The sequence below is a fragment of the Catharus ustulatus genome, chromosome 18 (genome assembly GCF_009819885.2).
Source record: "Catharus ustulatus isolate bCatUst1 chromosome 18, bCatUst1.pri.v2, whole genome shotgun sequence".
In the NCBI taxonomy this organism is placed as follows: Eukaryota; Metazoa; Chordata; class Aves; order Passeriformes; family Turdidae; genus Catharus; species Catharus ustulatus.
Window position 1 is genome coordinate 12901878 of NC_046238.1, and position 25497 is coordinate 12927374.

At 51.6% G+C, this 25497-nt stretch overlaps 1 protein-coding gene across 7 annotated transcripts in view; it reads left to right on the forward strand.

Moving 5' to 3' along the window:
* OSBP2 (oxysterol binding protein 2) overlaps positions 1 to 25497 on the forward strand; it is a 92331-nt gene that overhangs the window by 31988 nt on the left and 34846 nt on the right. Inside the window, exon 1 of one of the 7 annotated variants that reach the window (XM_033075705.1) lies at positions 11964 to 12200. The exons of 5 other annotated variants lie outside the window; for them this stretch is intronic. In XM_033075705.1, coding sequence (XP_032931596.1) covers positions 12122 to 12200 — 79 coding nt within the window. In that variant the 5' untranslated portion in view covers positions 11964 to 12121. Of the gene's footprint in view, positions 1 to 11963; positions 12201 to 25497 lie in introns of those variants that run through there. One more of the 7 variants, XM_033075706.1, reaches the window with a different exon arrangement.

Below are 25497 nucleotides of genomic sequence, written 5' to 3' on the forward strand. Positions count from 1 at the left end.
ATTCCTGTCTCCTCTTAGTGCCTGCTGCTCTCACTTGTGTTCCCTCCTGCAGTTGGCAGGATGCTCTGGCAACCCAGTTTCCTCATGGATTGGGGTGGGTTAGTCTATCTCAGCCACCCCCAGTGAGCTGCAGGTAACACTTCAGCTCCTCCTGCCACAGCCACAGGCATGCTGGAGGGCAGGAAGGGTTTGCAGGGGGATCTGGACAGGCTGGATCCATAGGAACCTGTGCCAGGGAGAGGGACTTTGGACAAAGGCCTGGAGTGACAGATTAGGTGGGATACTGGGAAGAAATTGTTCCCTGTAAGTGTGCTGAGGCCTTGGCACAGGTTGCCCAGAGAAGCCGTGGCTGCCCCTGGATCCCTGGAAGTGTCCAAGGCCAGGTTGAACATGGGGCTTGGAGACAACTGGTCTAATGAAAGGTGTCCCTGCTCATGGCAGGGGGTGGGACTGGATGAGCTTTAAGGTCTCTTTCCACCCCAAACCAGTGTAGGGTTCTATTATCTACACAGCCACCAACTGCTCCCTTCTCCTGCTGGTGCAAACATGAGGAGGATGGGAGGAATCTTTGGATTTTTCTATTTCACAAGCCAGGAACCACTTCCCTCCCCTGCCTCCCCCGCCTTGTTATTTTTCTAATCTGTTTTTAATTCCCTTGCTGCTGTTTTCCACTCCACTTACATGTGGGGATGGAGTAACCCCAGAGCTGAGCTCCCCTCCTGGCTGTGGTGCTGCTCTTCCCGTGATTCCCAGGTACCACACCACATTCACTGTTGTTGTTTTGCAGATGTAATCCGTGATAATCACTCCCAGCAAAGGAACCCAGAAAACAGTACTTACATAACAGCAGGAATTAAACATTCCAGCAGGAGCTCAGAGCAGCCAGCAGTATTTAGGCCATTCCTGCTGCTCCTGCCTCATCCTCTGGCGTGAGAGGAGGAGCTGTGGCTGCTCCTCAGCACTGGATGGTGTCCATGGTCCAGTGGAAGGTGTCCCTGCCCATGGCAGGGCTTGGAACAAGATGAGCTTTAAGGTCCTTTCCAACCTAAACTATTCCATGATTCTGTGACAGGACACAGGGGATGGTTTCCCACTGCCAGAGGGCAGGGCTGGATGGGATATTGGGAAGGAATTGTTCCCTGGGAGGGTGGGCAGGCCCTGGCACAGGGTGCCTAGAGAAGCTGTGGCTGCCCCTGGATCCCTGGCAGTGTCCAAGGCCAGGCTGGATGGGGCTTGGAGCAACCTGGGATAGTGGAAGGTGTCTCTGCTCATGGCAGGGGAACTGGATGAACTTTAGGTTCCCTTCCCACCCCAACCATTTTGGGATTCAGAAGTGGGATGGGAATTGATGACACAGCTCCTGCTGCTGTCCAGTGCTACTCTTAGCCCTGCCCAAGGGCAGAGGCACGTCCCCCCTGCCTCCCCTGTCCTGTGCCACTGCCCAGGGAATCCTGGTGCTCCATCCTCTGGGCAGTCACCCTGTCCTTTCACCCTCTTGGCAGCTTCTTGGAATGTTTTAGGTCTCCTGAAATCCCTTAGCAGGGTTGGCATTCAGCTGTATGTGGTGAGCCAGGCCCTGTGGCAGTTTCTCCATGGAGCTTTTTGGGCTCCTGTGTTTCAGCATTCCAGGTGAGGCTGCAGCAATAACCCTCTGGAAATAAACACAGGAATGTGAGAGAGCAGAGGAGGGGTGGGGGCGAGGCTCTGGGAGGGGCTGGCGCAGCAGGAGTGGAGCAGGGGGTGGGCAGGAGCTCTGTGCCCACGCTGGAGCTCAGGAAAACGCTCCTGCTGGAGGAGGGGGTGGGAGGTGCAGCACGAGGATGCTGGGGGAGGTTTAGATTGGGTACTGGGGAAAATTCCTTCATGAAAAGGGGGGTCAGGCTTAGGAACAAGCTGCCCAGGTGGTGGAGTTGCCATTCCTGGGGGGATTTAACAGCTGTGTGGATGTGGCACTGGGGTACGTGGGTGGCCTTGGCAGTGCTGGGGAACAGCTGGACTTGATAATCTCAAGAGGGCTTTTCCAACCTGAGTGATTCCACGATTCTCTGAAATCTGCTTGAACACCGCGCCCCTTCTTTCCTCACCAGGGTCACCTGGGTCAGCTGGGGTGAAGGAAAAGGCCTTTTTTTGGCTGAGCTGATGCAGAAGGAGTTTGGTGCAGGAACACTGGGAGGAGAAATCCTTCTGGGTCCTTGTTTTGTCCTGCCTGGTGCCTGTGGGAGCTGGGAGGGTGGCCAAAACCCAGGGGTTAAAGTATCCTATTGTACACACAGGGCTCAGTTCACTGTGTGGCAAGTTGGAGAGCAGATTCTTCTCCAGCAAAACTGGGAAGGAGAGGGATAAATTCCTATGGTGAAGATTGTGCTACTCCTGGAGTTGATAAATAGCAGGGAAAAACTGGTTATAAATTGATAAAGTGATAAATACCAGGGCAGAATGGTCTCTGCTGTGCCGTATTTGTAGGTACCACAAATCCATTCTTATTTCCAAAAATGCTATGGATTGTGTTACTGGTTTGTGTTTCTCCCATGCCCACCTCCTCTGTTTCTCTAAGTCTGTTTTGTTCCCTCATTTCATTATTTATGGCCCTTTTCCCCATGCCCTGGACAAACACTGTGAGTGTGTGGCCTAAGTAAGAGGATTTCCATGTTTTCCAGCTGTGAGTGAATATAACTGAGTGTTGCCTTTCTCTCATTCTCAGTGCCTTTTTTTTTTGTTGTTTCCACAGGATCTCCTCCCTTCCACACATCTTTTTGACAAAAGAACTTCCCAAGGTCACTTGGCAAGCCTGCAAAGCCCAAACCAGTGACCCCTGGGCAGCTGTGCCCACATTGCACCTTAATTCAGGGCTAATTATTTCCCTTGGGGAATTGCAAGTGGCGCTTTGTGACCTCCAGCCAAAGGGGTTGGAGCAGCCTTTGCAGGGTTATAGAATCATGGAATGGTTTGGAAGGGACCTTAAAGCTCCTGTTGTCCCACCCCCTGCCATGAGCAGGGACACCTTTATCCCAAGCAGGCAGAGCTTTTCCATTCCCAGTGCCTGGCTGGTGCCCAGCAAGGAGGAACCCTCTGTGCTCAGTTCTTCCCAACTCGAATGAAAAGTTCCCAAAATGACAAACCCAGTCAATATTAGCAAGTGCATCAGGGAAGGAACAACAAGGACCATCCTTCCCACTTCTGCACCCACGCAGGAAGGGGGATTTTTAAGATCCCAGGGAATACACAGTGCTTGCCTGGCAGGGAACCAGGAGAGACTCACCCTTGGTGACAAGGCTTTGGTGTTTGAGCAAGAAAGCACTTTTATATACTACAAACTTGTTATTTTTCACAACAGGCAAAAAATGTGGTTTCCCTAAGTACCAGTGACACACCAGGTTTAGATCAGGAAGACTTTCAAAAATATTTGTGCTAAAAATAATATCAAACTTTCAAGCACTTCTAGTGCTGTCTAAAATGGGAGCATCCATCGTATTTATATGCTGGAGAACCTTACCCCCACACTAAGATTCACAGGTTTCTGGAAGAATGACAGAGGGAAAGGGGCTGGAATCACAGATAAAGCAAAACTTTATCCACTGGGAGAAACCAAAGGATGAGAGTACCTGAAGGTAGCCTGCAAGAAAGATGGAGAGGGTCTTGGGAAAAGGGATGGAGGGACAGGACACAGGGAATGGCTTCCCACTGCCACAAGGCAGGGCTGGATGGGATATTGGGAAGGAATTGTTCCCTGGGAGGGTGGGCAGGCCCTGGCACAGGGTGCCCAGAGAAGCTGTGGCTGTCCCTGGATCCCTGGCAGTGTCCAAGGCCAGGCTGGACATTGGGGCTTGGAGCAGCCTGGGACAGTGGAAGGTGTCCCTGCCATGGGATGAACAATTCCAGCACAGGGGTTCCCGGTATGGGGAGGGGGTGTGGTGTCCTCATGGAGAAGGGGTTGCAGGAAGGGGACAAAGCTGGGTCCTTGCTCACCCTGGCTCTTGTGCCCTGAACTCTCTCAGTGCTGGGAATAGACTCTGGTTACTGATTTTTAAGGCTGATTTAACCTGTAAGTAGTTTTTAATGCCACGTTTAGCAGCACAACAAGGATTTTCATACAATTGGGAGCACCAAGGGGGAGATTCCCAGCTCAGGGAATCAGTTCAGTATCTCACTATTATTGTCAGTCATTCACAATTCCCACGGGTTTTTTCTTTACCTGGCACAGAAAAAGGCTGTTGGAGGTAAATCAAGTTTGAACTCTGGAAACAATAAGTCCTTGCTAATTAGAAATGAGTCACTGAGTGGAAACTGATCCTTCGGTGGGTCTGGAGGGTTGGGCTGGGGCAGAGGGGGAGGTGCAGAGCTCTTGGACGCTGAGGAATGAGGGACTGGCAGGAAACCTTGTGATATTTGTGTCTAATGAAGCCCAACAGCTCCTGCTCCTGGCCACAGAAGGGAAAATGGGTTTTGGATTGGGGGTGGGCTACAACAGCTCTGTGCAACTCTGGCTGGGCACAGGGAGTTCCTCAGGATTCTCCCTGAACATAAAGGAATTTGGTTTGGATGTTCATTTGTTACACAGGTATCAGGGAATTGCTGGGACTCACACCTTGAGGGAACAGAGCACCTGCAGAGCTTCCATCCCCATGGGATTTCTGACATCCCTCTGGACAAGGTACATGAGATATCTGAGCATACAGCGGTTACAGAATCACAGAATTGTTTAGGTTGGGAGAGCCCTCAAAGATCACCCAAATCCCTCCCTTCCCCAGCCTTGCCAAGGCCACCACTGCCCCATGTCCCGAAGCGCTGCAACCACACAACTGTTAAACCCTTCTAGGGATGGAAACTCCAGCACTGTCTTGGGCAGCTGTGCCTGGGCTGGACAATCCTTTCCAGGAAGAAATGTTCCCTAATATCAACCCTGAGCCTCCCCTGGCCCAACCTGAGGCCGTTCCCTCTCCTCCTGTCCCTGTTCCCTGGGAGCGGAGCCCGACCCCCCCGGCTGTCCCCTCCTGGCAGGGAGTTGTGCAGAGCCACAAGGTCCCCCCTGAGGCTCCTTTTCTCCAGGCTGAGCCCCTTTCCAGCTCCCTCAGCCTCTCCTGGGGCTCCAGCCCCTTCCCCAGCTCTGTTCCCTTCCCTGGACACGCTCCAGCCCCTCCAGGTCTCTCCTGTCAGGAGGGTCCCAGAGCTGCCCCAGCACTGGAGGTGCCCCAGCAGGGCCAGCACAGGGGACGGGCACTGCCCTGCTCCTGCTGCCACCCCAGGGCTGGCACAGCCCAGGTACCTTTGCCCTCTGGGCCACCTGGGCACACCTGGGCTCATGTCCAGTCATTGTCACCAGCATCTCCAGGTCCCTTTCCTGCTGGGCCCTCTCCAGCCATGTTGTAGCTCCCTGCTCCCATCCCAGGCCATGCAGCAGGAGCAGGTTGCCCTCTTCTGGTGCGCTGCTTCCATGGATTCCTGGCTGCCTGTGGAGCTTTCCCAGCTCTTATGTAATCCCTGTCTAAGCCTTTGTCCAAAGCCAGGCCTGGCCTTGGAGATGCCGAGATTATTTGCTGCCTGTGCTTGATTTTGCAACTGGCCTTTAATGGATGTCTTGGAAAACAGGGATTTGCCAGCCAGACCTTGTTGGACACTCCAGTAGGGCAGGAGAGTTGCCTTCCCCCTGGGGAAGAGCCACTCCTCTCCCTGCATTCCAGCCCCTTTCCCAGCCCCAGACAGAGCCCTAAGGCTGCTCACAGTGTGTGGGGACCCCCAAATTCCCCCTGCACCGACACTCCAGGCTGGCAGTGGCTCATCCAGCTGGGCTGTGCTGGCATCTGGTGATGCCTGTGCGTGTCTATTCAATTCAGCTTTGTCACCTCCTGTGCTCCTGCAGCGCCTCGCCTCGGCTCCTCCCAGTGCTGGAATCTGATGCCAGCAGAGGCTCCTTTGGGCCATTTCCCCCAATCCACCTGGGTGATTTAGAATCCTTGTGGAGTTTTAGGAGTCTTTAATCTAAAATTGTCACTCTAGGGAGTGAAGATCAGTTTGCAGAGGATATAATGCCACTTCTCTACTGCTTAGCTTTTTATTTTATTTGAGGAAAATCTCTCTTGTGTAATAACTTGGAGCCTTCTCCATTGGCTCCATTGGTGCGGGGTGGGATGGGATTCATGGAATGCTGCTTCTGCTGGGAGGTCTGCTGGGAGTCCTGGCCCTGCTGGGCTGAGGACATTTGGTGCTCTGGGTGGGCTCAGCAGCCTCTCCTGCAGGAACCATGTCCTGGGACAAGTGTGAGCAGGGATCTGACTCCAGCTTCTCCCAGGGAAACACAAACCTAGTGTGGAGTGCAGAGCCACTTCTCCAAGGATGGGCACAGCACCAGAGCCTGCCTTTTCCCATGGAAAAGGACTTCTGGTGGCACTGTAATAACATCATGTTGGCAGGGATGCTGCTCCTGAAGATGGATAACCAGGGAGTTTTGACCTCAGTTATTAGATTTGTAGCTTCAACTAAAAATTTAGCTCTAAGCAGTGTTTCCAATTTAAAATGAATCTCCTCAGGGAGCAGCTCTCCCTCTGGCAGTAACTCATTCATGAGGAACTCAAGTATTCATTTACAGTTAAAGCACGGCAAGGAAAGGGAAAACAAAGAGGACTGAAAGCATGACAAGATGATAAACACCCAATTTGGGATTTTCCCTGAAATGTGCTGGTAGGAGCTCAAACTGCTGCCAGAGCCTCACTGAGGAGTGTGGTGGGTGTTGGATTTAGGAGCACAGTGGTGACAGTGGCGCACTGGGTTATCCCTCAGCTCCTGACTGAGGAAGGGCTGAACCCTTGGATGCAGAAAGCAGCAGTGAGAAGGATCTGATGATGTAAGGGAGAGGATGGAGGGGTACAAAAGCTGTTAATCTTTTATAAACAGGGTCCTGGGTGCTGCAGGTGTAGGTTTTCCAACCATGGAGGTTGGTTTATGAAGAGGAAGTTCAGGTTAGACATCAGGAAAAATTTCCTTCATGGAAAGTGCTGGAAGAGTTTGCCTAGGGAGGTTTGCAATCCCCGTCCCTGGAGAGTCCAAGCAATGACTGGATGTGGCACTCTGTGCTCTGGGCTGGGGACAAGATGGACATTGGGCACACCCTGGACCTGATGGCCTGGGAGGGCATTTCCAGCCTCAGTGGTCCTGGGATGTGTAGTGGTGAGGGGGTTGGTGCTCCCAGTGCTGCCAGGTTCAGAGCCCTTGAGCACAGCCAGCACTGCTGTTCCCTCTTCCCAGAAATGGTGCAGGGTGTGCTTGGTGCTGGCAGGATTCCCTGGTGGAGGAGCACAGCTCATTGCCATGGAGAGTGAGTGCAGCAGGCAGTGCTGCCATCCCAGGGCACTCAGTTACCTGGCTGCTGTGTGGGGAGCACACAGAGGGCTCCTGCCTGGATTTTTGCTGCAGACTGCAGGGAATGATGGAACTCCCTGGATCTCTGTCTCTGTGTAACTGGCTCTGGAATTCCCAGTTTAGCCACTTGTCTCCTCCTGCTGTAGCTCTGTCGTTTTAGGGCAGCTCAGGTGGCTCCTCCCTTCTCTCCCTGTTCTGGGGAGCCAGACCCAGAGGAGCATTTTCCTGCTCTTCTCCCTTCTCCTCCCTTGGCATCTTGTCAGTAAGCTGTGCAGAAGAAATGTACTGGAGGGTGAGTGTCTGGCTTTGAACAAGGAAAGGAGTGAAAAAACCTCAAATTCCCTCCAGGTTCTGCTTCTGCTCTCCAGTCCCTGGCTACAGGACGGAGCTGCTGGATGAACCAAGCAGAATGTTGGAGTGTGATGGAAAACTCATGTATGAGCTCTTCCAACTGCCTGTTTACACTAAAACAAGGATATTTTGATAATTCCTCTAGTTTTCTTCTTTAGGGTGAATTGTGCAACTGAAGAATCCAAGATTTTCATAGCACACAAACCCACCATGGGATTCAGTGTCACCAGGATGGGGCAGGTGGGAGTTTCTTGCACTCCAGCAGCATTTTTGAAAGGAATGAAATAAATGCAGTCAGGAGCAAACTGTTAAAAACATCCAGTTGTTGGGCAGAGCTGTTGAAGAGCCTTCAGGGAGCTGTTCCTCTGGAGACAACCTTTGTGGTTGACCTTGGACCACGTTGAATTCTGGGCATTCCTGGGTTGAGATCTGCAGCCTGGCTAAAACTGCTCAGGACCTGCAGTGGTGTTTCCTGGTGATATCCAGGGGCTGGAGTTCTTCTCAGGCAGGAAGGAAAATTCCCCCAGTATAACTGGTAGGCTTTTTTTTTTGCTTTTAGCTAATTCTTTCTTTGATTCACACAGAGCCAGGAGAGAAGATCCGTTGTTACCTCCTCTCCTAGAGAAGGTTTAAAGTGCAGGGGTGGCACTGGATGGTTTTTAAGGTGCCTTCCCACCCAAACCATTCCATGATTCTGTGATATTTAAGACACATTCATTTGATTCCTGTGAGTGTGAATTTATGTGGGGTGGTTTTGGGCATCATACTTGAAATAGACAACAGGAATTTGGAGAGTTGAGGGACACCCACCCCTCTAGAAAGCACTTAAAAGAATCAAATTGTGTTAAAAGCCCCAAGAGCAGCAGAGGATGAAGGTATGCTGATGTTTTCCAATGCAGTGAAGGTTTTTGCAGAAGGAAGTGCCACTTCTCCTTTGTGTCTGCAGGGGGCAGAGACAATCTCTGCAGTGGAGCAGGGAAATAATTTGAGGGTTGGGAATAACTCTGCCTACAAAACACAACAATCCCAAAGCAGGAACACCTGGAATCAGCACAGCTGTTTTATTTTGGAATATTTGGGCATTTCTGGAAAGAATATTTCAAGGCAATATTGGAAAGAGTATTTCAATGCAATATTAGGTTCTGTACAGTAAATTACTATATTTAATATCTCATATTTAGTGTATATGAGTTATAAGTCCCCAGAATTATTTTCAGGTGGTTTTATCACCATAAGATTTGAAGCAAGGACTTGAAATTGGGCAACGAATGTCTGTGTTGCCCCTGATGTGCAGCTATGCTGTGGGGTGCTCCAGAAGAGACCCCAAAAAGGGGCTAGCTTTGGGTTTTTCCATTGGAAACTTGTAAAAAGTGACATTTCCCAAGTTTCTGTTTTTTCTGAGCCCGTTTTCTGTGTGCTGGGGCAGCACAGCTGCTGTGAGTGAGGTGGAAGAGAGGGAGAGGGAGGAGGAGGAGGAAGAGGAGGAGGAGGCACTCCCCAGCCCTGAGCATGGGGAATGAGAGCTGTGGAAAGGGGAAGGGAAGAAATGAGAATATGGAGCCTGTGGAGAACATCCTGGGGGAAAGCTGATCCCACACCCTGCCAGCCCTGTCCCTGTCCCCTCTCTGGAGCACTGGATGAAGAAGAGGTGCTGTGGGAGACGCAGTATGTAATTCTCTGAATCCAGCCTGGGGAGGCAGCAGGGGGGCTGAGCTTTCTGGGTGCAGCATGTGGGCTGGGCTCCTTTGGGTTGTTCAGTGGGTGTGGGAGTGTTTGGGAGAGCCCCTGGAGCTGGTGAGACACTTGAGTTGATTATGAATGGATAAAGTGATGGGTGTTTTCATATGTGAGGAGTCCTCCAGTGGGGCAGCCCTTCTTCCCACCCTGCCCCATGCTCAGCCTGGATGGGGCTTGGAGCAGTCCCATGGGGCTGGAATGAGATGGGATTTAAGGTCTCTTCCCACCAACACAGTCCATGATTCTTCCTGGTGCAGAAAACCTCTGAAACAGGGAGAAGTTATTGTAACTGCTCCAAATAAAGCATTTCCAATCGATTTTAATGGATGAGCTGGAAATTCAGGTGGTTTGGTCCCACTGGTCCTGGCAGGGCTTTGTAACAATGACCTGATGTTTTTGTCAGGTGATTTGGGAGGTAGATGTGAGGCAGAGCTGTAAAGATACTAGAAAATTAGGGATTATGGAGGCTTTCAAGATGAACTAGATAATGATAAAGGAGATGCCAGGATGAAGAGTGCAGTGACTGCAGCTGGTACTGTTGGGAGCACTTGGAAATGGGAAAACAGAATTCTTGAAGTTCTCCAGTTTGTTTTGGAATTTCATCAAACTTGGAGAAGAAGTCAGACCAAACTCAAACTGCAGCCATCCTCTGACCTACCTGCCTTGTTTTCTTCCAGGCAAAATATTTGGAAGGTAGCAGTTGCATTTTTAAATGGCTTTTTTAATTTGGTACAGTTTCTGGAAGGTGAATGGCCTGGTGTTGCTGGGATATCCATGGTCTGGGAGTGTGTTGTGGGATGCTGTGTGTGCCATGAGGAGATGGATTGTCTCCTCCTGGTTCCCCTCATTCCCTATGTTTGTCCCAGCCTTTCCCTGGCCCCTCATCCAGCTCTGGCTGTTCCACACCCTTACTCCTGTTGCCATCTGAGTCACCTGCTGAATTTCAGTTGCTCAGCAAGAAGTAATATCATGATTCCAGCATTTCCCTTGGAAAGAAATGAGAAAGCTCATCCTGACACAGAGCAACAGGGCAGGGAGCCTTTCCCAGGCACCTCCTGCTGTTTCCTGGGATGCAGGTAACCCCTGATTTGCTGCAGAACAAGCTAAATTCAGGGATAAACCTGCAATCTGTTGATAGATAGGGAACTTCAGGACTGATTTCCACATGTTCAGATGAGTGATTGGGGGCATGACTTAAATACTGGCAGGAGGAGGCTGAGGTCAGCTGGCAGAAAAGATGCAGAGCTGTGTCAGTTTGGGAATGTGATCCTTAGGGAGAGGATCCTAGAGTTTTTTTCCATGATCATGCCTTGGTTTCCTGCAGCAGGAGTGGAGCTGAGTTGTGTGACCTCCATCCCTGCTGATCAGGGCTTGGGAATGAGAATATAATACAGAATATAAATATGTGTGTGTGTCTGTGTATGCATTGCCCTGTATAGGTATCAGCTCTGGTCTCAGTGTCAAAACCCAGATCCTGCCTCCAACTTGTCCTCAGATCTGATATCAGAGTGGGAAATGCTTATTTTGAGCTCAGTCCCATCAAGACTTGCCTCTCCTCTCCAATTAAAAATCCAATTTCTTGTGTTGGTAATTTTCCCCTTAAGAACTGCTGATGCTTACCCCAAGCATCAGTAAATGTGCCAATAATTTTATAAAATCATTGTGTGTATGTGCACTGCCAGCATTAGTTTCCCTGGCTTGAATGCAGAGAGTAAAGATAGTGTGATCTGGCTGAATTTCTCCTTTTTCCACACAGAATTCTTGCACGCTCCCTGCCTCTGTATTCAGATGTGTCCACAGAAAGTGGTTACAAGTTAAAAGCTGGAATACAAACATTTCCTTCTTGCTGTAAGATCCTTGTAATCCATCTGGAGTGGGAAAAAAGAAAGATCAAATGCAAACTCTTAATCCATGTGGGTCCTGGAGATTCCCAATTCGTGCTCCATGCTCACACACAGCGGCTCCCGGCTGCGGCTCCCGGGCTCTGAATTGGGATTTATGCCGCATTTTTCCTCCGGAATTACTCATTCCCTCGAGACCGGGAAAATTAAAGCTGGGAAAATCCAATGGTTTTGGAATGGAGGGGTGAGAAAATGGATGTGAGGGAGGACAGGGCTGGAGGAGCCTCTGGGCATTTGTTACTGTTGGAGCTGTTGGGATGTAAAATGTGGCCGAGTGACTAAAATGGATAACGGACTTTCTGATTAAAAAAAAAAAAAGAAAAAAAGGAATTCTGATCTTTATTTTAAGCCAATGTCCTAAAAATAACCTCCAGCAGCATTTAAAGGGACAAGCTTCCAAATCTCCCCCTCCCTCCCCAAAAGCCCAGCATCCCTGTGGGTTTGGGGCTGGGTATCCAGGAGCAGTGTCACGGAGCCCAGCGTGCCGGGCTGGGCTGCAGGTGCCGTTCTCCATGCCCTACTTTGGGGCAGGAGCGGGGGCTTTTCCGGCAGGGATGGAGTTAAGGGCTGCTCCGTGGTGCATGCTGGTATGAGGCTGCTTTGATGATGGAGCCGTAGTGCCCTGCTGCCGGCATGTGCCGGGGATGGATGATGGCAAGTGTGGCACTGCAATAAGGACGTTCCCTGGGCCGCTCTCTCTTCATTCCCGTGGGTTCTCCTCCGTCCCAAAGCTGGCAGCCATGTAGGAGCAGGCTCGGCCGAGCGGTCCCGCGGTGGGGATGAAGGGTAGGGGCTGCTGGGAGACAGGATCCCTCCGCTCCTTCTGCAACGCCGGCTGTCTGAATAAATTCCACAAGGGTCAGTGGCCTCCCCGGCCTTCCCCGTGCATCCCTGGGCTTCCCTTGGGGCTCCTCTGCTGGGATGTCTGCCCGGGCTGGGGAGGGGCTGGTTCACCCCACCAGGAATATTAGGAATGTGCAATCTGCCCTGCAGGCATCACTGTGCTAAATCCCTGCTGGGTTTGGTTGGAGATGGACAAAGTGTGGGGTTTCTGCTTTATCAGGTGTTTAAAAAATCCAGATTGACTCAGATTGACTCGGTTTTAATACAAAAAAACCCTAAATTTGCTGATAATTTGTTCTTTTCGGGCACCTTTAATTGCACAGGGTATTGGTCTGTTTGTCATGGGTAAATCAGTCCCTGTGTTGGTGGCAGGATGTATTTTTTTAGTTCTAAGCCAAATTCCTGTGGAGTTGAGATGAAATGAGAGCATTGTTGTTGTCCTGTGCTGCTCCCTGCCCACGCCCTGGTGAGAGGCACAGATGTTCTCCAGGAGCACTGAGCTGTGATTTAAGGTGTACACTAAAATATCCTGTCTGTTACTGCCCTCTGTGTTATTCCAGGTGTTTCCCAGTAGAGCTCAGTGCTGAGTGAGCAGGAGCACTGTCCTTTATGGGATAAAGGATACTCTACCCAAATCTGCACTGGTTTGGGGCAGAAATCCCCAATTTGGATTTTTTTTTCTGAGTAGGATGAAGCAGGAAAAGGCTGGGGGTTGGTCCTGGCTTTCAGTTCAACTTTTGTGTTGCTTCGTGGTAGCACAGCAATTCATGGAAGTGTTCCAGGCCAGGCTGGATGGGGCTTGGAGCACCTTGGGATGGTGGGAGGTGTCCCTGCCCATGGCAGGGCTGGCACTGGATGGTCATTCCCAACCCAACCCATTCAGTGGTTCACCAGTGGAGGGGCTGAGCAAAATCCAGTGTCTCACAGTGGAGGCTGATGGTGAGAAATGAGGATTTGCAGGATGTTCTTTGCTTTCCTTGCAGACCAGAGACAGCTTCCCTGATCCTGGGCATTGGCAGCTTGTCCTATCTCATGTTTGATTTCTGTCCCAGCTGTGTTCCAAGGGTCTGCCTACAGGGACCTGGGAATACCTGATGATTCACACCTAGGCCTTGCCGTGGTGAAATCCAAATGTTGCTTCTTTGATGTATTTTGGAATAATGACAGGACACAGGGAATGGCTTCCCACTGCCAGAGGGCAGGGATGGATGGGATATTGGGAAGGAATTGTTTCCTGGGAGGGTGGGCAGGCCCTGGCACAGGGTGCCCAGAGAAGCTGTGGCTGCCCCTGGATCCCTGCAAGTGTCCAAGGCCAGGTTGGACATTGGGGCTTGGAGCAGCCTGGGACAGTGGAAGGTGTCCCTGCCCTGGCAGGGGTGGCACTGGATGAGTTTAATGTCCCTTCCTCCCAACCCATTCCATGATCCCATGGTCCATGTCATTCCGCTCCGTCCTGTGGTCCTGTCCTGCTCTCAAGTGTCACTTCACAATAAATTATTTTATCTAAATACAATTTCTTTCCCCCAGAAGAGGGTGAGGAAAGGAGGAATGCAAATAGGTCAAATCAAAATTCAAGCAATTGAGGATTTACAGCTGGCTTCAGATGACCAAAAAAAAGAAAATCTTTTTTATCAAATCCATATTGCCCCCTTCCCTTTGCTTTCCTTCTGGAGCTGTTTTTCCAGCTGGGTGACGTAAGGACATGCGTGTTCCTGGAGTTCTGCACAGAGCTTTACATAACGAGACTTCAGTGGAGAATAAAATGCCCTAAACCAGAATTATTCTCATCAAAAGCTGAAACCAGCCTTGTGTGAAAATTCAGGGGAAGGTGAGTGGTGAATCTTGGAGAAATGAGGAGTGGGCTTGGGAACTGCAGGGAAGAACCTGGGGACATGTTTCCAAGGGGGTCTGAGGTGAGATTGAGGTATTTCCATGGCTGGCCTGGTCTCTTTCTATCCCCAAAGCACATTTCCCCCGTTTTATGGTGGTATTTTTGGAAGGCTTTGCAGTGACATGGAATACCCTGTCTGGTGGGGGAACATCCCTTTCACACATGTGGAACAAATTTGACAAACATAGAGGCTTTGGCCCTGGGACATGACAAGCAAATATTTGTTATGTTTTAGCAGCAAACTGAACCCCAAAGCTGGGAAAATGTTGGCTTTTAAAACCAATTTACTGTAAAAACTGTGATGTGCAAAGAGTGTCGCTCTGGTAAGCACATTCCCCATTGGAAATGCAATATTTTGGATGGGAAAATACGTCCCAAGGAGGCTTTGCTTTTCATTTGGAAATCTTCATGCTGTGATTTTTTTTTTCCCTACCAAGATTTTTGTCCTTAAAATTCACTTATCTCCTTGAAAGGAGCTGTCTGAAGCATGTTTAAAATGCTGATGATTTTTAATGAGCAGCCCAGGGAAAAGCTGGGCCTGGCTCTGCTCTGCAGGAGATTCCTTGGGAACAGAAGAGCTCAGCCTGGAGGCTTTGGGTGGCTTTAGGAGTTCTTTTTTGCTTGTAAGATAAAACCAATTATTGAATCTTTGAGTAGAATGATTTGATATTCCACAATGATTGGGTTGGAAGAGTCTTTAAAGCTCCTCCAGTGCCACCTCTGCCTTGGGCAGGGACACCTTCCACTATCCCAGGGTGCTCCAAGCCCCATCCAGCCTGGCCTGGGACACTTCCAGTGTCCAAATTGTGCCAGTGCTCTTTTGATTATACAGAGACAAAGGAAGGTGAAGATGGATTTAAGGAGAGGTTTTGTTCTTTGTGTGTTAAGGGGCTGATCTGGCTCAGTCAGAGCTGACAGGATCTTGGGTTTTGGGTTCATGGCCAAATTAAGGAGGAAGGACTGTGGTGCTGAAGTCTTTAGAGAAAGAGGAATGCAGACACTTCACTTGCTGTGCACAGAGAGGTCTGTGGGTAGCTTACAGATAAAGATAATTAGCTTATCATGAGTTAATTGTGAGGATCTCAAAGCTCTGCTGGTAGAAGCAGCAGTGTTCCTACTTTCAGAGGGCGTTTCCATCAGGAATTTCCCTCTCCATCTCCATGCTGTGTGTTTGGTGCTGGGTTTCTTACCATGCCTAAATGCAATCTAGTCATTAATATTTGATGGTGACATAGACAATTATCCTCAAAGGAATGTCAGATCCTGGGCTGCACCTGGCCCACAGCTTCAGCACACAGAGAGGACCATAAAATAGATGGAAAAATGCATTTCTCTCCCTACAGACGTGCAGAGTGTATTTATTTCATGGCCCAGCTAGGAACCATTTAAATGAGTGTTTAAAGTCTGCTCAGGAATGAGCTAGATTAAATTTCCAGCTGGACCAATCACATGGACAGGCTGTATCCTGCTCCCAAAGCAGATATGTTGGTTCAGCCTTTCTACAGATTTGTTCAGAAATTTCTTGAGGTGGGGAGCTCTTTCCTGAGAGTTTTGGCATGGGGAGGTGCTGAATCCATCGATGACATCCTGGTTGTTGTTCAGCTCCTGGGTTAAGAGTCTGGAGTTTGGGCTGGGGCTGTGCCTGGCTGGATCTGCTGGGGAACTGGAGATGTTTTGTTGCAGCTTTAGCATTTGTGGCTGCTGATTTATTTGTGAAAAGGACTTAAAATCTGTAATCAGGGCTGGTGGATTCACCTCGTTTAAAATAAAGCCATGGCTGAGTCATGGGTCACACAGGGTGCACTGACATGGGGCCCTGCCTGGTTTCCTTTGCTGTGGATGGTTTTTCCAGGTGAAATAACAACGTAGGAATGTCCGTGGAGATATTTGGAGATGTTTCATGTTGTGGAATCCTCTCGCTTCAAGAGGTGGGAGCTCAGGGAGCTCAGTGTGAGCTGGGATGTCCGGGTCAGAAGTGGAAGGAAACCCTCGCCCTGCGACTGCCCTTGACACCCAGGGCTGGGGGAGGTGGATGTGGAGGTGTCTGTGGGCTGGGCCAGGGCAGGCTCAGGCTGGAGCTCAGGGGAAGGTTCTTCCCTCCCCCAGAGGCTGCTGGCACTGCCCAGGCTCCCCAGGGAATGGGCACGGCCCCGAGGCTGCCAGAGCTCCAGGAGCGTTTGGACAGCGCTGCCAGGGATGGGCAGGGTGGGATTGTTGGGGGGTCTGGGCAGGGACAGGGGCTGAATCCATGATCCCTGTGGATCAGCTCAAAGTATTCCATGATTCTATTCCATGATTCTATTCCATGATTCTCACTGGGATGAGCTCATAGGGCAGCAAGTGTCTGTGGGGCCATCAGGGAATTCATAATGCCCAGAGCTGGCCAAGCCCTTCCTTCACAGCAGGGAGCCCTCAAGGCTCAGCACAGCAGCAGATCATGTGCTGAGGGCAGGGCATGTTCATTTTCTTTCTGAATGATGCCCTCTCTGCCCTGTTCCCTCTCAATTTTAGCAATTGTGAAGATGGATTCCTGCCCAGGAGGGCACGTGGCTTGGCTGGGAGAGGATGCATCCCAAGGATGTGCAGGTGCCATGAGAAGGGTTCAGGGACATGGTTTAGGGTTGAGCCTGGAGGTGTTGGGAGTTAATGGTTGTACTGGATGACCTTAAAGGGCTTTTCCAACCCAAATAATCCTGGGATTCCGTGACATGGATGCACGGCCTTGGAGCTCCCGGTGCAGGCACAAGGCAGGAGCTCTCTGCACCTCAGAGCTGATCAGCAGCAATCACTAATAACAGGAGTTTATTAGCTGTATCTTAATTACAAAGCACAGTAATTAGGGAGGAAGTGGCCATCTTGACAACCTGATGGTGTTAATTAGAGACCAGGAATGCTCTTATCGGATTGGAAGGGAGATGAACTCCCAGCTCCATCAAAGGGCTCTGCAAATAGAGACCCTGGCTGCAGCAGGAATGGATTTATTTCTTTCTTTTCCTTTTTTCCTGATCTGTCTGCACTGACAGCGAGCACAGCATTTCCTGGGGAGATTGTGCAGCATGGAGTGCCCTTCTCCCTCTCTGTGCTGACCTGCTGAGACGTTCCAGGGATGGACTGGTTGTTCTGAGGAGCTTTTGGCAGTAAATCTTTGACAGGACCTGCTGTGCAGGGAGTGGAGCATGGCCCAGCCTCAGCCCTGCCTGCTCTGTGTCCTGCTGCTGGAGCAGCTGTCAGTGGAGCCAGTGCTGCTGTGCTGCTGCTTCCTGCAGGGATCAAACCTGGGTTTATGTGTTGTCCCACAGCAGGAACTGAGCCTGCCCAGGAGGGGCCTTGGGGTTGTCCTGACTGTAAAGGAGGTGGGTGCCAGGCATGGGGCCTGTGGGGGATGGTCCATGGCTCACCACAGGCAGTGGAACTGGGACTTTGTGCTGTAAGCTGGGACATGTGACAGTGCCCTGGCCTTGGTGACAGGTCTGTTATCCTGTGACACCCTTGAAATCACCTGTCCTTGCAGGGGAGGTGACCTGGGGACAGAGAGGCTGGAAAGCTGCTGCTGGGAAAAGCCCTTGGGATGCTGGTGACAGTGACTGACATGAGCCCAGGTGGCCCAGAGGGCAAAGGTACCTGGGCTGTGCCAGCCCTGGGGTGGCAGCAGGAGCAGGGCAGTGCCTGTCCCCTGTGCTGGCCCTGCTGGGGCACCTCCAGTGCTGGGGCAGCTCTGGGACCCTCCTGACAGGAGAGACCTGGAGGGGCTGGAGCGTGTCCAGGGAAGGGAACAGAGCTGGGGAAGGGGCTGCAGCCCCAGGAGAGGCTGAGGGAGCTGGAAAGGGGCTCAGCCTGGAGAAAAGGAGGCTCAGGGGGGACCTTGTGGCTCTGCACAACTCCCTGCCAGGAGGGGACAGCCGGGGGGGTCGGGCTCTGCTCCCAGGGAACAGGGACAGGAGGAGAGGGAACGGCCTCAGGCTGGGCCAGGGGAGGTTCAGGGTGGATTTTGGGAACATTTCTTCATTGGGAGGGCGGTCAGGCATTGGAAGGGGCTGCCCAGGGAGGTTTGGAGTCCCCATCTGGAGGTGCCCAAGGAAGGCCTGGATGGGGCACTCAGTGCTCTGGGCTGGGAACAAGGTGGGGATCAGGCACAGTTTGGACTTTATGGACTTGGAGGCTTTCCCTGGCTGTGGGTTCTGAGGGAGCAGGATAGAAATCCAAAGGCAAAAGAGATCTCAGTTGGATGCCTTTTTTGGGCTAGTGCTGCCCTTCTGCCATCCTCCCCGAGCCTGAGGCTCTGAGCAGAGCAGGGGGCTGGGAGACTCCCAAGTCCTGCATGTCTCTGCTGTGCCTTTGGCATGTCCTGACCTTTGGGAATCGGAGTAGGGTGGATAACTGACACCCCTAGATCCTCTTACCCGGGGTAAGCTGAGCCCTGGCAGCTCAGGAGGCTTTCAGTGCCCATCAGGACGTGTCTCCATCTCTGTGTCCGCACTGCAGCTCAGCCTGGGATGAGCCGAGCTTGGGGCCTGCAGGGATGTGCTGAGCCCTGATCCCAAGGCTAGGGACACATCAGCTGCTGGATTTGGGAGAAGGGAGGTTCAGGGACTCTCTCTGAGCTGCTCTGGGTGGCACAGCAGCAGTTTGGGATGGGTTGCCCATGTCCAAGCACACCACCCCCTCTGTTGTTCTGCTGCTGCTGCTGGGTTTTGCTGTTCCCCTGTGATCCTGCACAGCTGTGGGTGTGACAGGGACAGGGCCATCACAGCCTGTCCCTTCCCTGCCTCCCTCTCCCTCTGCTCCCCCTCCCTGGGACTGAGGGCCCTTGTCATCCCCCTCCTTGTTCACAGGGTTAGTGAGCAAGGAGAGAGCTGTCAGGAGTGTCCTTGTGTCCTTTGCACATCTCCCACTGATTTCTGGGAGGAGGAAGCCTGGGGCAGGACATGTGTTCCCTGCTGCTGGGAGACTTCCAGAAAAAAAAAGAAGCTCCTGGTAAAAAACATAAAATAAAGAAATCCTGGGCCAGATTCACTGGGGTGAACCCCTGGGAGTGGTGCTGGGTACACCAGGGATGATGTTATCCTCAGGGATGGGAGCCTCTGGGAGCTCTCCAAGGCCATTGGCTTCCACATCTCCTTCCCTGATGGATGTCAGGGAGAGAGGCCAGCCCATCCTTGCCCTGCTGACATTGGAGATGGACCTAGGGCTGGAAAATGTTTAAACATGATAAAAAATGGATGTTCAGTGATGCAGGAGGAGACATCCAAGACCTGCGATGGTTTCGGTAGCAGCAGCCAGGGCTTGCTGTTGTCTGGAAGAACAGGGTGTCACTCTCCAGCTGTGACAGTGCTCACTTCTGTGAGTTTCTGCTCTGAAAAAACCACATTTCTTCCAAAATATTTTAATTTTAGTTATTTCTGAGATTGTTCCTGGCTAAGGAAGCTGCTTCTGCCTGGCCCGGTGTCCTGCCTGTCACCTCTTCAGGAACTTGGGGACTTCTTGTCCCCAGGCTTATGGTGCCACCACACTGTGGCAGCTGCTTCAGTGTGGGGAAGTGATGCAAATCCATAGTAATCACTGGATACTGAAGGGTTCAGTGACTAAATCAACAGAAACAATTAATTAACAAGTTTTGTACATTTTCTGACGTGCTTTCGACAAGAACAAGTGACTAAGTTATTTATGATGCCACTTGTGTCCATGGCTAAATATTCCCTTGGAAATGATCCTGGAGCTGCAGGCAGGGCAAATCCTCCCTTCTGGGATGTCTTGGATCAGGTGTGGGCTGTGAATTCAGGGAGTACAGGGAAATAAGAGCAGGGGTGGTTTAGTGAAGGGCAAATGGGAGATGTTGAGCTGGATGTGGATCTTTGAGAGGCTCAGAAAGGGACACAGGGGTCTGTGCCTCTGTCCTGCTGATCTGGATCTATCCAGGGATGAGAAATGCTTTCACAGGAAGCTTTGGGAGGGGCTGGTGGGGAGGGTAACTGGATATCCAGGCTGACTGCAGGATTTTAGAGTGATGGGGCCTCCTGCAAGGTCACCATAGCTCAGAGTCATGGAATGTGTTGGGTGGGAAGGGACCTTAAAACTCATCCAGTTCAATCCCCCTGCCATTGGCAGGGACACCTTGCCTTGACAGTGTCGTGGGATGGGTAGGGCTGGAAGGGGCTTTAAAGCTCCTCTCATTCCATAATGTGCCATGGAACTCCCACTGTCCCAGGCTGCTCCAAGCCCCAATGTCCAACCTGGCCTGGGACACTGCCAGGGATCCAGGGGCAGCCACAGCTTCTCTGGGCACCCTGTGCCAGGGCCTGCCCACCCTCCCAGGGAACAATTCCTTCCCAATATCCCATCCATCCCTGCCCTCTGGCAGTGGGAAGCCATTCCCTGTGTCCTGTCCCTCCATCCCTTGTCCCCAGTCCCTCTGCAGCTCTCCTGGAGCCCCTTTAGGCCCTGGCAGGACCTGCTGGGATCCCTGGACACTTCCTGGGCTTGCAGAAGAGATAAAGAGCTGAGGGTGATGCTGCAGGCACTGGGGCTGTGAGCTTACCTCCTGCCAGTGGGGCCAGGTCCAGCTTCTCCCGCAGGGATTCCTGGCAGGGAAGCATTTTCTAGGTGTGACAAGAGGCAGTTGCTGTCCCTGGCCCCAGCTCTGCACCCCAACTGCTCCTGGAGTTCAGCACTTTGTGTGTTGCTGCTGTTCCGAGCTTCAGAATGAAGAAGTTTCTATTTTTATCAAGCCATTATTTTAAATTTTTAAAATTTTCTTTTCTGGCAATGAGCTGTGCTGCTGAGCCCCCAATTATCTGCTAATGAGCCGTTATTTCCCTGTAATCACTCCTTCTCCTCCATGTTTTTGCCCATTGCTATTCACAAGTCCCCACAGGGGACAAGAGGGACATTTGGCTGTGTCCAGCAGGACTAACTGTGACTCTCCAGTGCTCCCACAAAAGCATCAGCTGGGTTCATTTTATCTCCTCTCGTGTTCCCTGCCTGCTCTGCTCCTCAGTCTCTGAGGTTCCTCTTCAGGCGGTTTCAGGGCTGGATCCATATTTTCCATAGGGCTTCCCAACTTCTTATCCTGTTGGAAATAGGGAACAGAGTATTGTAGTCAAAAGGCAGAGCAAAAAACCAACCACCAATCCTCTACCTCCTCCAAAAGGCAGTGAAGTGGCATCTTGCAAAGCTCTCTTGGCTCCTCCTGAGAAGACTTCAGGAAAGCAGTACTGATGCCTGCCTGTGTTTCAGCCCCCACACATACATATATGTATATATATATATATATATATATATATATATATGTAGGCATTTATGGAATCACAGAATGGATTTTAGGTTGAGTAAGTCCCCTGAGAGCATCAAGTCCAACTATTCCCCTAGAACTGCCCAGGTCACCACTGACCCATGTCCCCAAGTGCCACATGGCTGCTAAACCCCTTCAGGGATGGGGACACCAGCACTGCCCTGGGCAGCTGTGCCAGGGCTGGACAATCCTTTCCATGAAGAAATGTTCTCAATATCAACCCTGAGCCTCCCCTGGCCCAGCCTGAGGCCGTTCCCTCTCCTCCTGTCCCTGTTCCCTGGGAGCAGAGCCCGAACCCCCCGGCTGTCCCCTCCTGGCAGGGAGTTGTGCAGAGCCACAAGGTCCCCCCTGAGGCTCCTTTTCTCCAGGCTGAGCCCCTTTCCAGCTCCCTCAGCCTTTCCTGGGGCTCCAGCCCCTTCCCCAGCTCTGTTCCCTTCCCTGGACATGCTCCAGCCCCTCCAGGTCTCTCCTGTCAGGAGGGACACAGGGACAGTGCTCTCCACCCCTCAGGGCTCAGTGTGTCACAGCTGCTCCTCCACAGCTGCTCTGTTTTCCAGCTTTGCTTCCTGAGTATCTTGAGTTGTTCCTTGTACATTGTCAGAATGTCTCCAGTTGACTTCTCCCACTTCTGCCCAACCCTGTCCTTCCAGTCACTGTCCCTTTGGGATGTGTTTCCCAGCCCCAGTGCCATCAGGGGTGTCCTTTCCTGGGGCACTCCGAGAGTGTAGGATCCCAAACTGGCCATGGGCTGGTGAGGACTTGACAGAAATCACCTCATGTCTCAAATTTGCCTTCTCTATTCCTATAACCCTGAACTCTTCTTAAAAAATTTTTAAAGTTCCATTGGATTTTTTATGGATTTAGAAGTAGCCATGACCAGTGGCTCCCAGTGCTGCCTGTTGGGTTGGATCTCTCCACTGACGCCTCATGATCACATCCTGCATTTCATCTCCAATTCTTCAGTGTGTCCATCCTGTTTGTAGTTTAAACCCTTCCTTTTGGTATGTTTTAAACTCAATCTGTGTGACTGTGTAGCCTGAATTTCAACTTACGGGGGTTATTCAGGTGTTTGGGTGTTGGGAAAATCCCATTTGTGCAGGGAACTGCATGACTGCAGTCCAGACAAAGTGCAGCCTGTGCTGCTCAGGATTATTGACCAGGAACATCATCATTTTGTAATTGCAGCAATAAAATGTTCAATAGCCGGGCTGGGAATGCTGCAGTGGTGGGAATGGAGATGCTTTGTGCTTTCCCACTGCCCATTTTTGTATCCTGCTTATTTTCGTAGAATCATGGAATGATTTGGGCTGGATGGGCTCCAAGCCCATCTCCTTGCACCCCTGCCATGGTCAGGGACACCTCCCACTGTCCCAGGCTGCTCCAAGCCCTGTCCAACCTGGCCTTGGACACTTCCAGGGATCCAGCGGCAGCCACAGCTTCTCTGGGCACCCTGTGCCAGGGCCTGCCCACCCTCCCAGGGAACAATTCCTTCCCAATATCCCATCCAGCCCTGCCCTCTGGCTGTGGGAAGCCATTCCCTGTGTCCTGTCCCTCCATCCCTTGTCCCCAGTCCCTCTCCAGCTCTCCTGGAGCCCCTTTAGGCCCTGGCAGGGGCTCTGAGGTTTCCTTGGAGCCTTCTCTTCTCCAGGTGAACACTCCTAGGAGCAGTGGCCTTCGATCTCTTGGCTTGTTCTCTGGGCCCTCCCCACCTGTTCTCACTGAATGTGACTTCAGGATATGTCCCAGCTTGTCACAAGTTTCCCTATTTTTAGGCTCCAATTTGCCTGTGCAGCTTTCCCTTTGCATTAGCAGGAAGAAGCAACAGCCCTGCCAGGTTGGTGGTAATTGCTGAGCGATCACCCGGATTTGGAATGATTTATGAATGATTATTTTCCCTACTATTTTGATGATTAATTCTCAGTGTAATTCTTTCTAACCACCAAAATTCTGCCTGTTCCTGCATCTGCAGCTGCTACAAACCTCATCCATCTCCCTGGCAGCCAGGCCAGGCTATTAAATATAGATCCCTGCTCCATTTAATATTCATAGCGATTAAAAGTGATGAAAGCAGCTGTGTCTGCCAGAGCCAGGGTGGAAATTGCTCTGCTTCAGGAATGATGGGTGAGCAGCATATCCCAGAGATCCGGATAATTCCACCCAGGAAGGGCTGGTGATTCTGAATCATACCCTTGCTTGGTGTTGGGATAAGCAGGGAACCTGGAAGGGAGGTGGGATTGATTTCTGTGGATTTACTGTGAGGAGAAAGAGCTTGGAGTTTTGGCTGTGATGGCTGCAGGATTTGCTGCTGGCTGATCCTCGTGGATATCCTCCACTCTGTCTGTGGGAGGAGAAAAGGCTTTTTCCAGTCAGTGGGATACTTTTCATACTTTTAGATCCAAAACTCCCAGACAAGTGTGAGAAAAGGCAGTTCCACAAGAGGTGGAACTGGGAATGGAGACATAATCCATGCTGTTCTGATGGTTGGACCATCCAGGCACCTGAAGGCTGCTTGTTCCAGGCATTGGGAACAGCCAGGGCTGGGGCTCCGATGCTTCCAAGCTCAGCTCCCCCTGGCAGATGTGCAGGTCCTGCTGCTGATGGGAAAATCGGCTGCTGAGATGCCCCATTGTCCCTGCTGTGATCTCTGGTGGCTTTGGGGCATCCCAGGAATGCTGTTTGAATTAAAGACACCAGCATTCTTTCTATCCCATCAGAATTTTCCCTGTGGACAGCACTCGGGGATCTCTGCTCTGGCTCATCTTCACTCCTCCAGTACTGATCCTGCACTTCCAACCCCACCATCAGCTCATTCCAGCTGCCTCCAGGAGAAAGCTGGGTTTCATTTCCAGCACAGGGCCAGTCCTGCCTTTGGGAGGCTCCAGTGGAGTGGTAGGGAAGCAGCTCAGGCTTGCAGAAGGACTGGGGAGAGATTAAAGTGATGCAGAAAGGACGAGGAGTGTTGCTGAAAATGAGGATACTTGGGAAGGGAAAGTTTTCCACTCACAAGGAGAAGGAAGGTGAGGGATGGAGGGTGAGGGAAGCTGTGCTGGACTTGGAGTGGAAGATAAGCAGGGACAAACTGCCGCCCCAGCCATGGTGTGGGGCTGAGGAACTGTGGTGCTTTGGGCTGGACACATCACAGCCAGACTCTGGATGCAGTTTGGGAATTTTGGAATAAAAGGTCTAATGCTGAACCCTTCAATCCCTTCTCCTCCTCCTAGTTTATCCCTGAAAGGGCTTTTCCCAGCTCTGCTCATCCACAGGCAGCACTGGAACAGCCCAGCCATGAGCAGCAGCTCCCTGGGATTGCTCCCTGGTGGTTTTGGGGTGGGAGCTCAGCGTGGCAGTGCCTCCTGTGGATCCCTGGGATCCCCATGGACTGCACTGCAAAGCCCCAGTGTGTCCCCAGAGCATGGGGAGGCTCTGGTGTTGGGCCTCCAGCCAGCAGCCTTCCCACCAGCTCTGGAGAAATTTCAGGCAATGGCAAACATTTATCTGAGGGAAGACTTCAAGATGGAGAAAGGGGGTGGAAAGGGAGCTCTGCCTTAGTGGCTTTGGCGGGATGCTGCTCCAGGCACTGAGGTTTGTGTTCTCTGGGCTGAGAAACAAGCCCGAGGAGGCTTATGGACGGTGGCTGCCGATCCATTTTCCATAGATTAAATTGCATCACAGCTCCAAAAATAATCTGCCCAGCTTACGGTGAGGCTGCCTGTTCCTATAGCAACACTGCGAGCCCGTGCCCTACAAACCAAACCCAGCCCGGATCGCCAGAGCTGCTCTGAGTCCAAACAAAGCACAGGGGCTGGCCTGGGGAGCACTGGATGTGGGGTGGTGTAAAGTACGAGCCTGGAGTGTTCCTGGAGAGGGGATTTGTGGGAAGCTGCTGTGGTTTGTGTCTCTGGGATTTGAGCCTGTGCTTGCAAATGTTCCCCGAGTGCATCGTGAGGAGAGCAGGAAGCAGCAGCTGCATTTGTGGAGCCTTGCTGGAGTGAGGGGGGGAAGAGGGGGAAAAGGAGGAGGAGGAGGGTGTTATGTGGGTTACTGCAGCTCCTGGGGCCAGCCCTGCTGTGCCACACTGGTGCCATGGCATGGGGAAAAGGGATGGGCTTGGACTTGGGTGGCGATGGCCACTC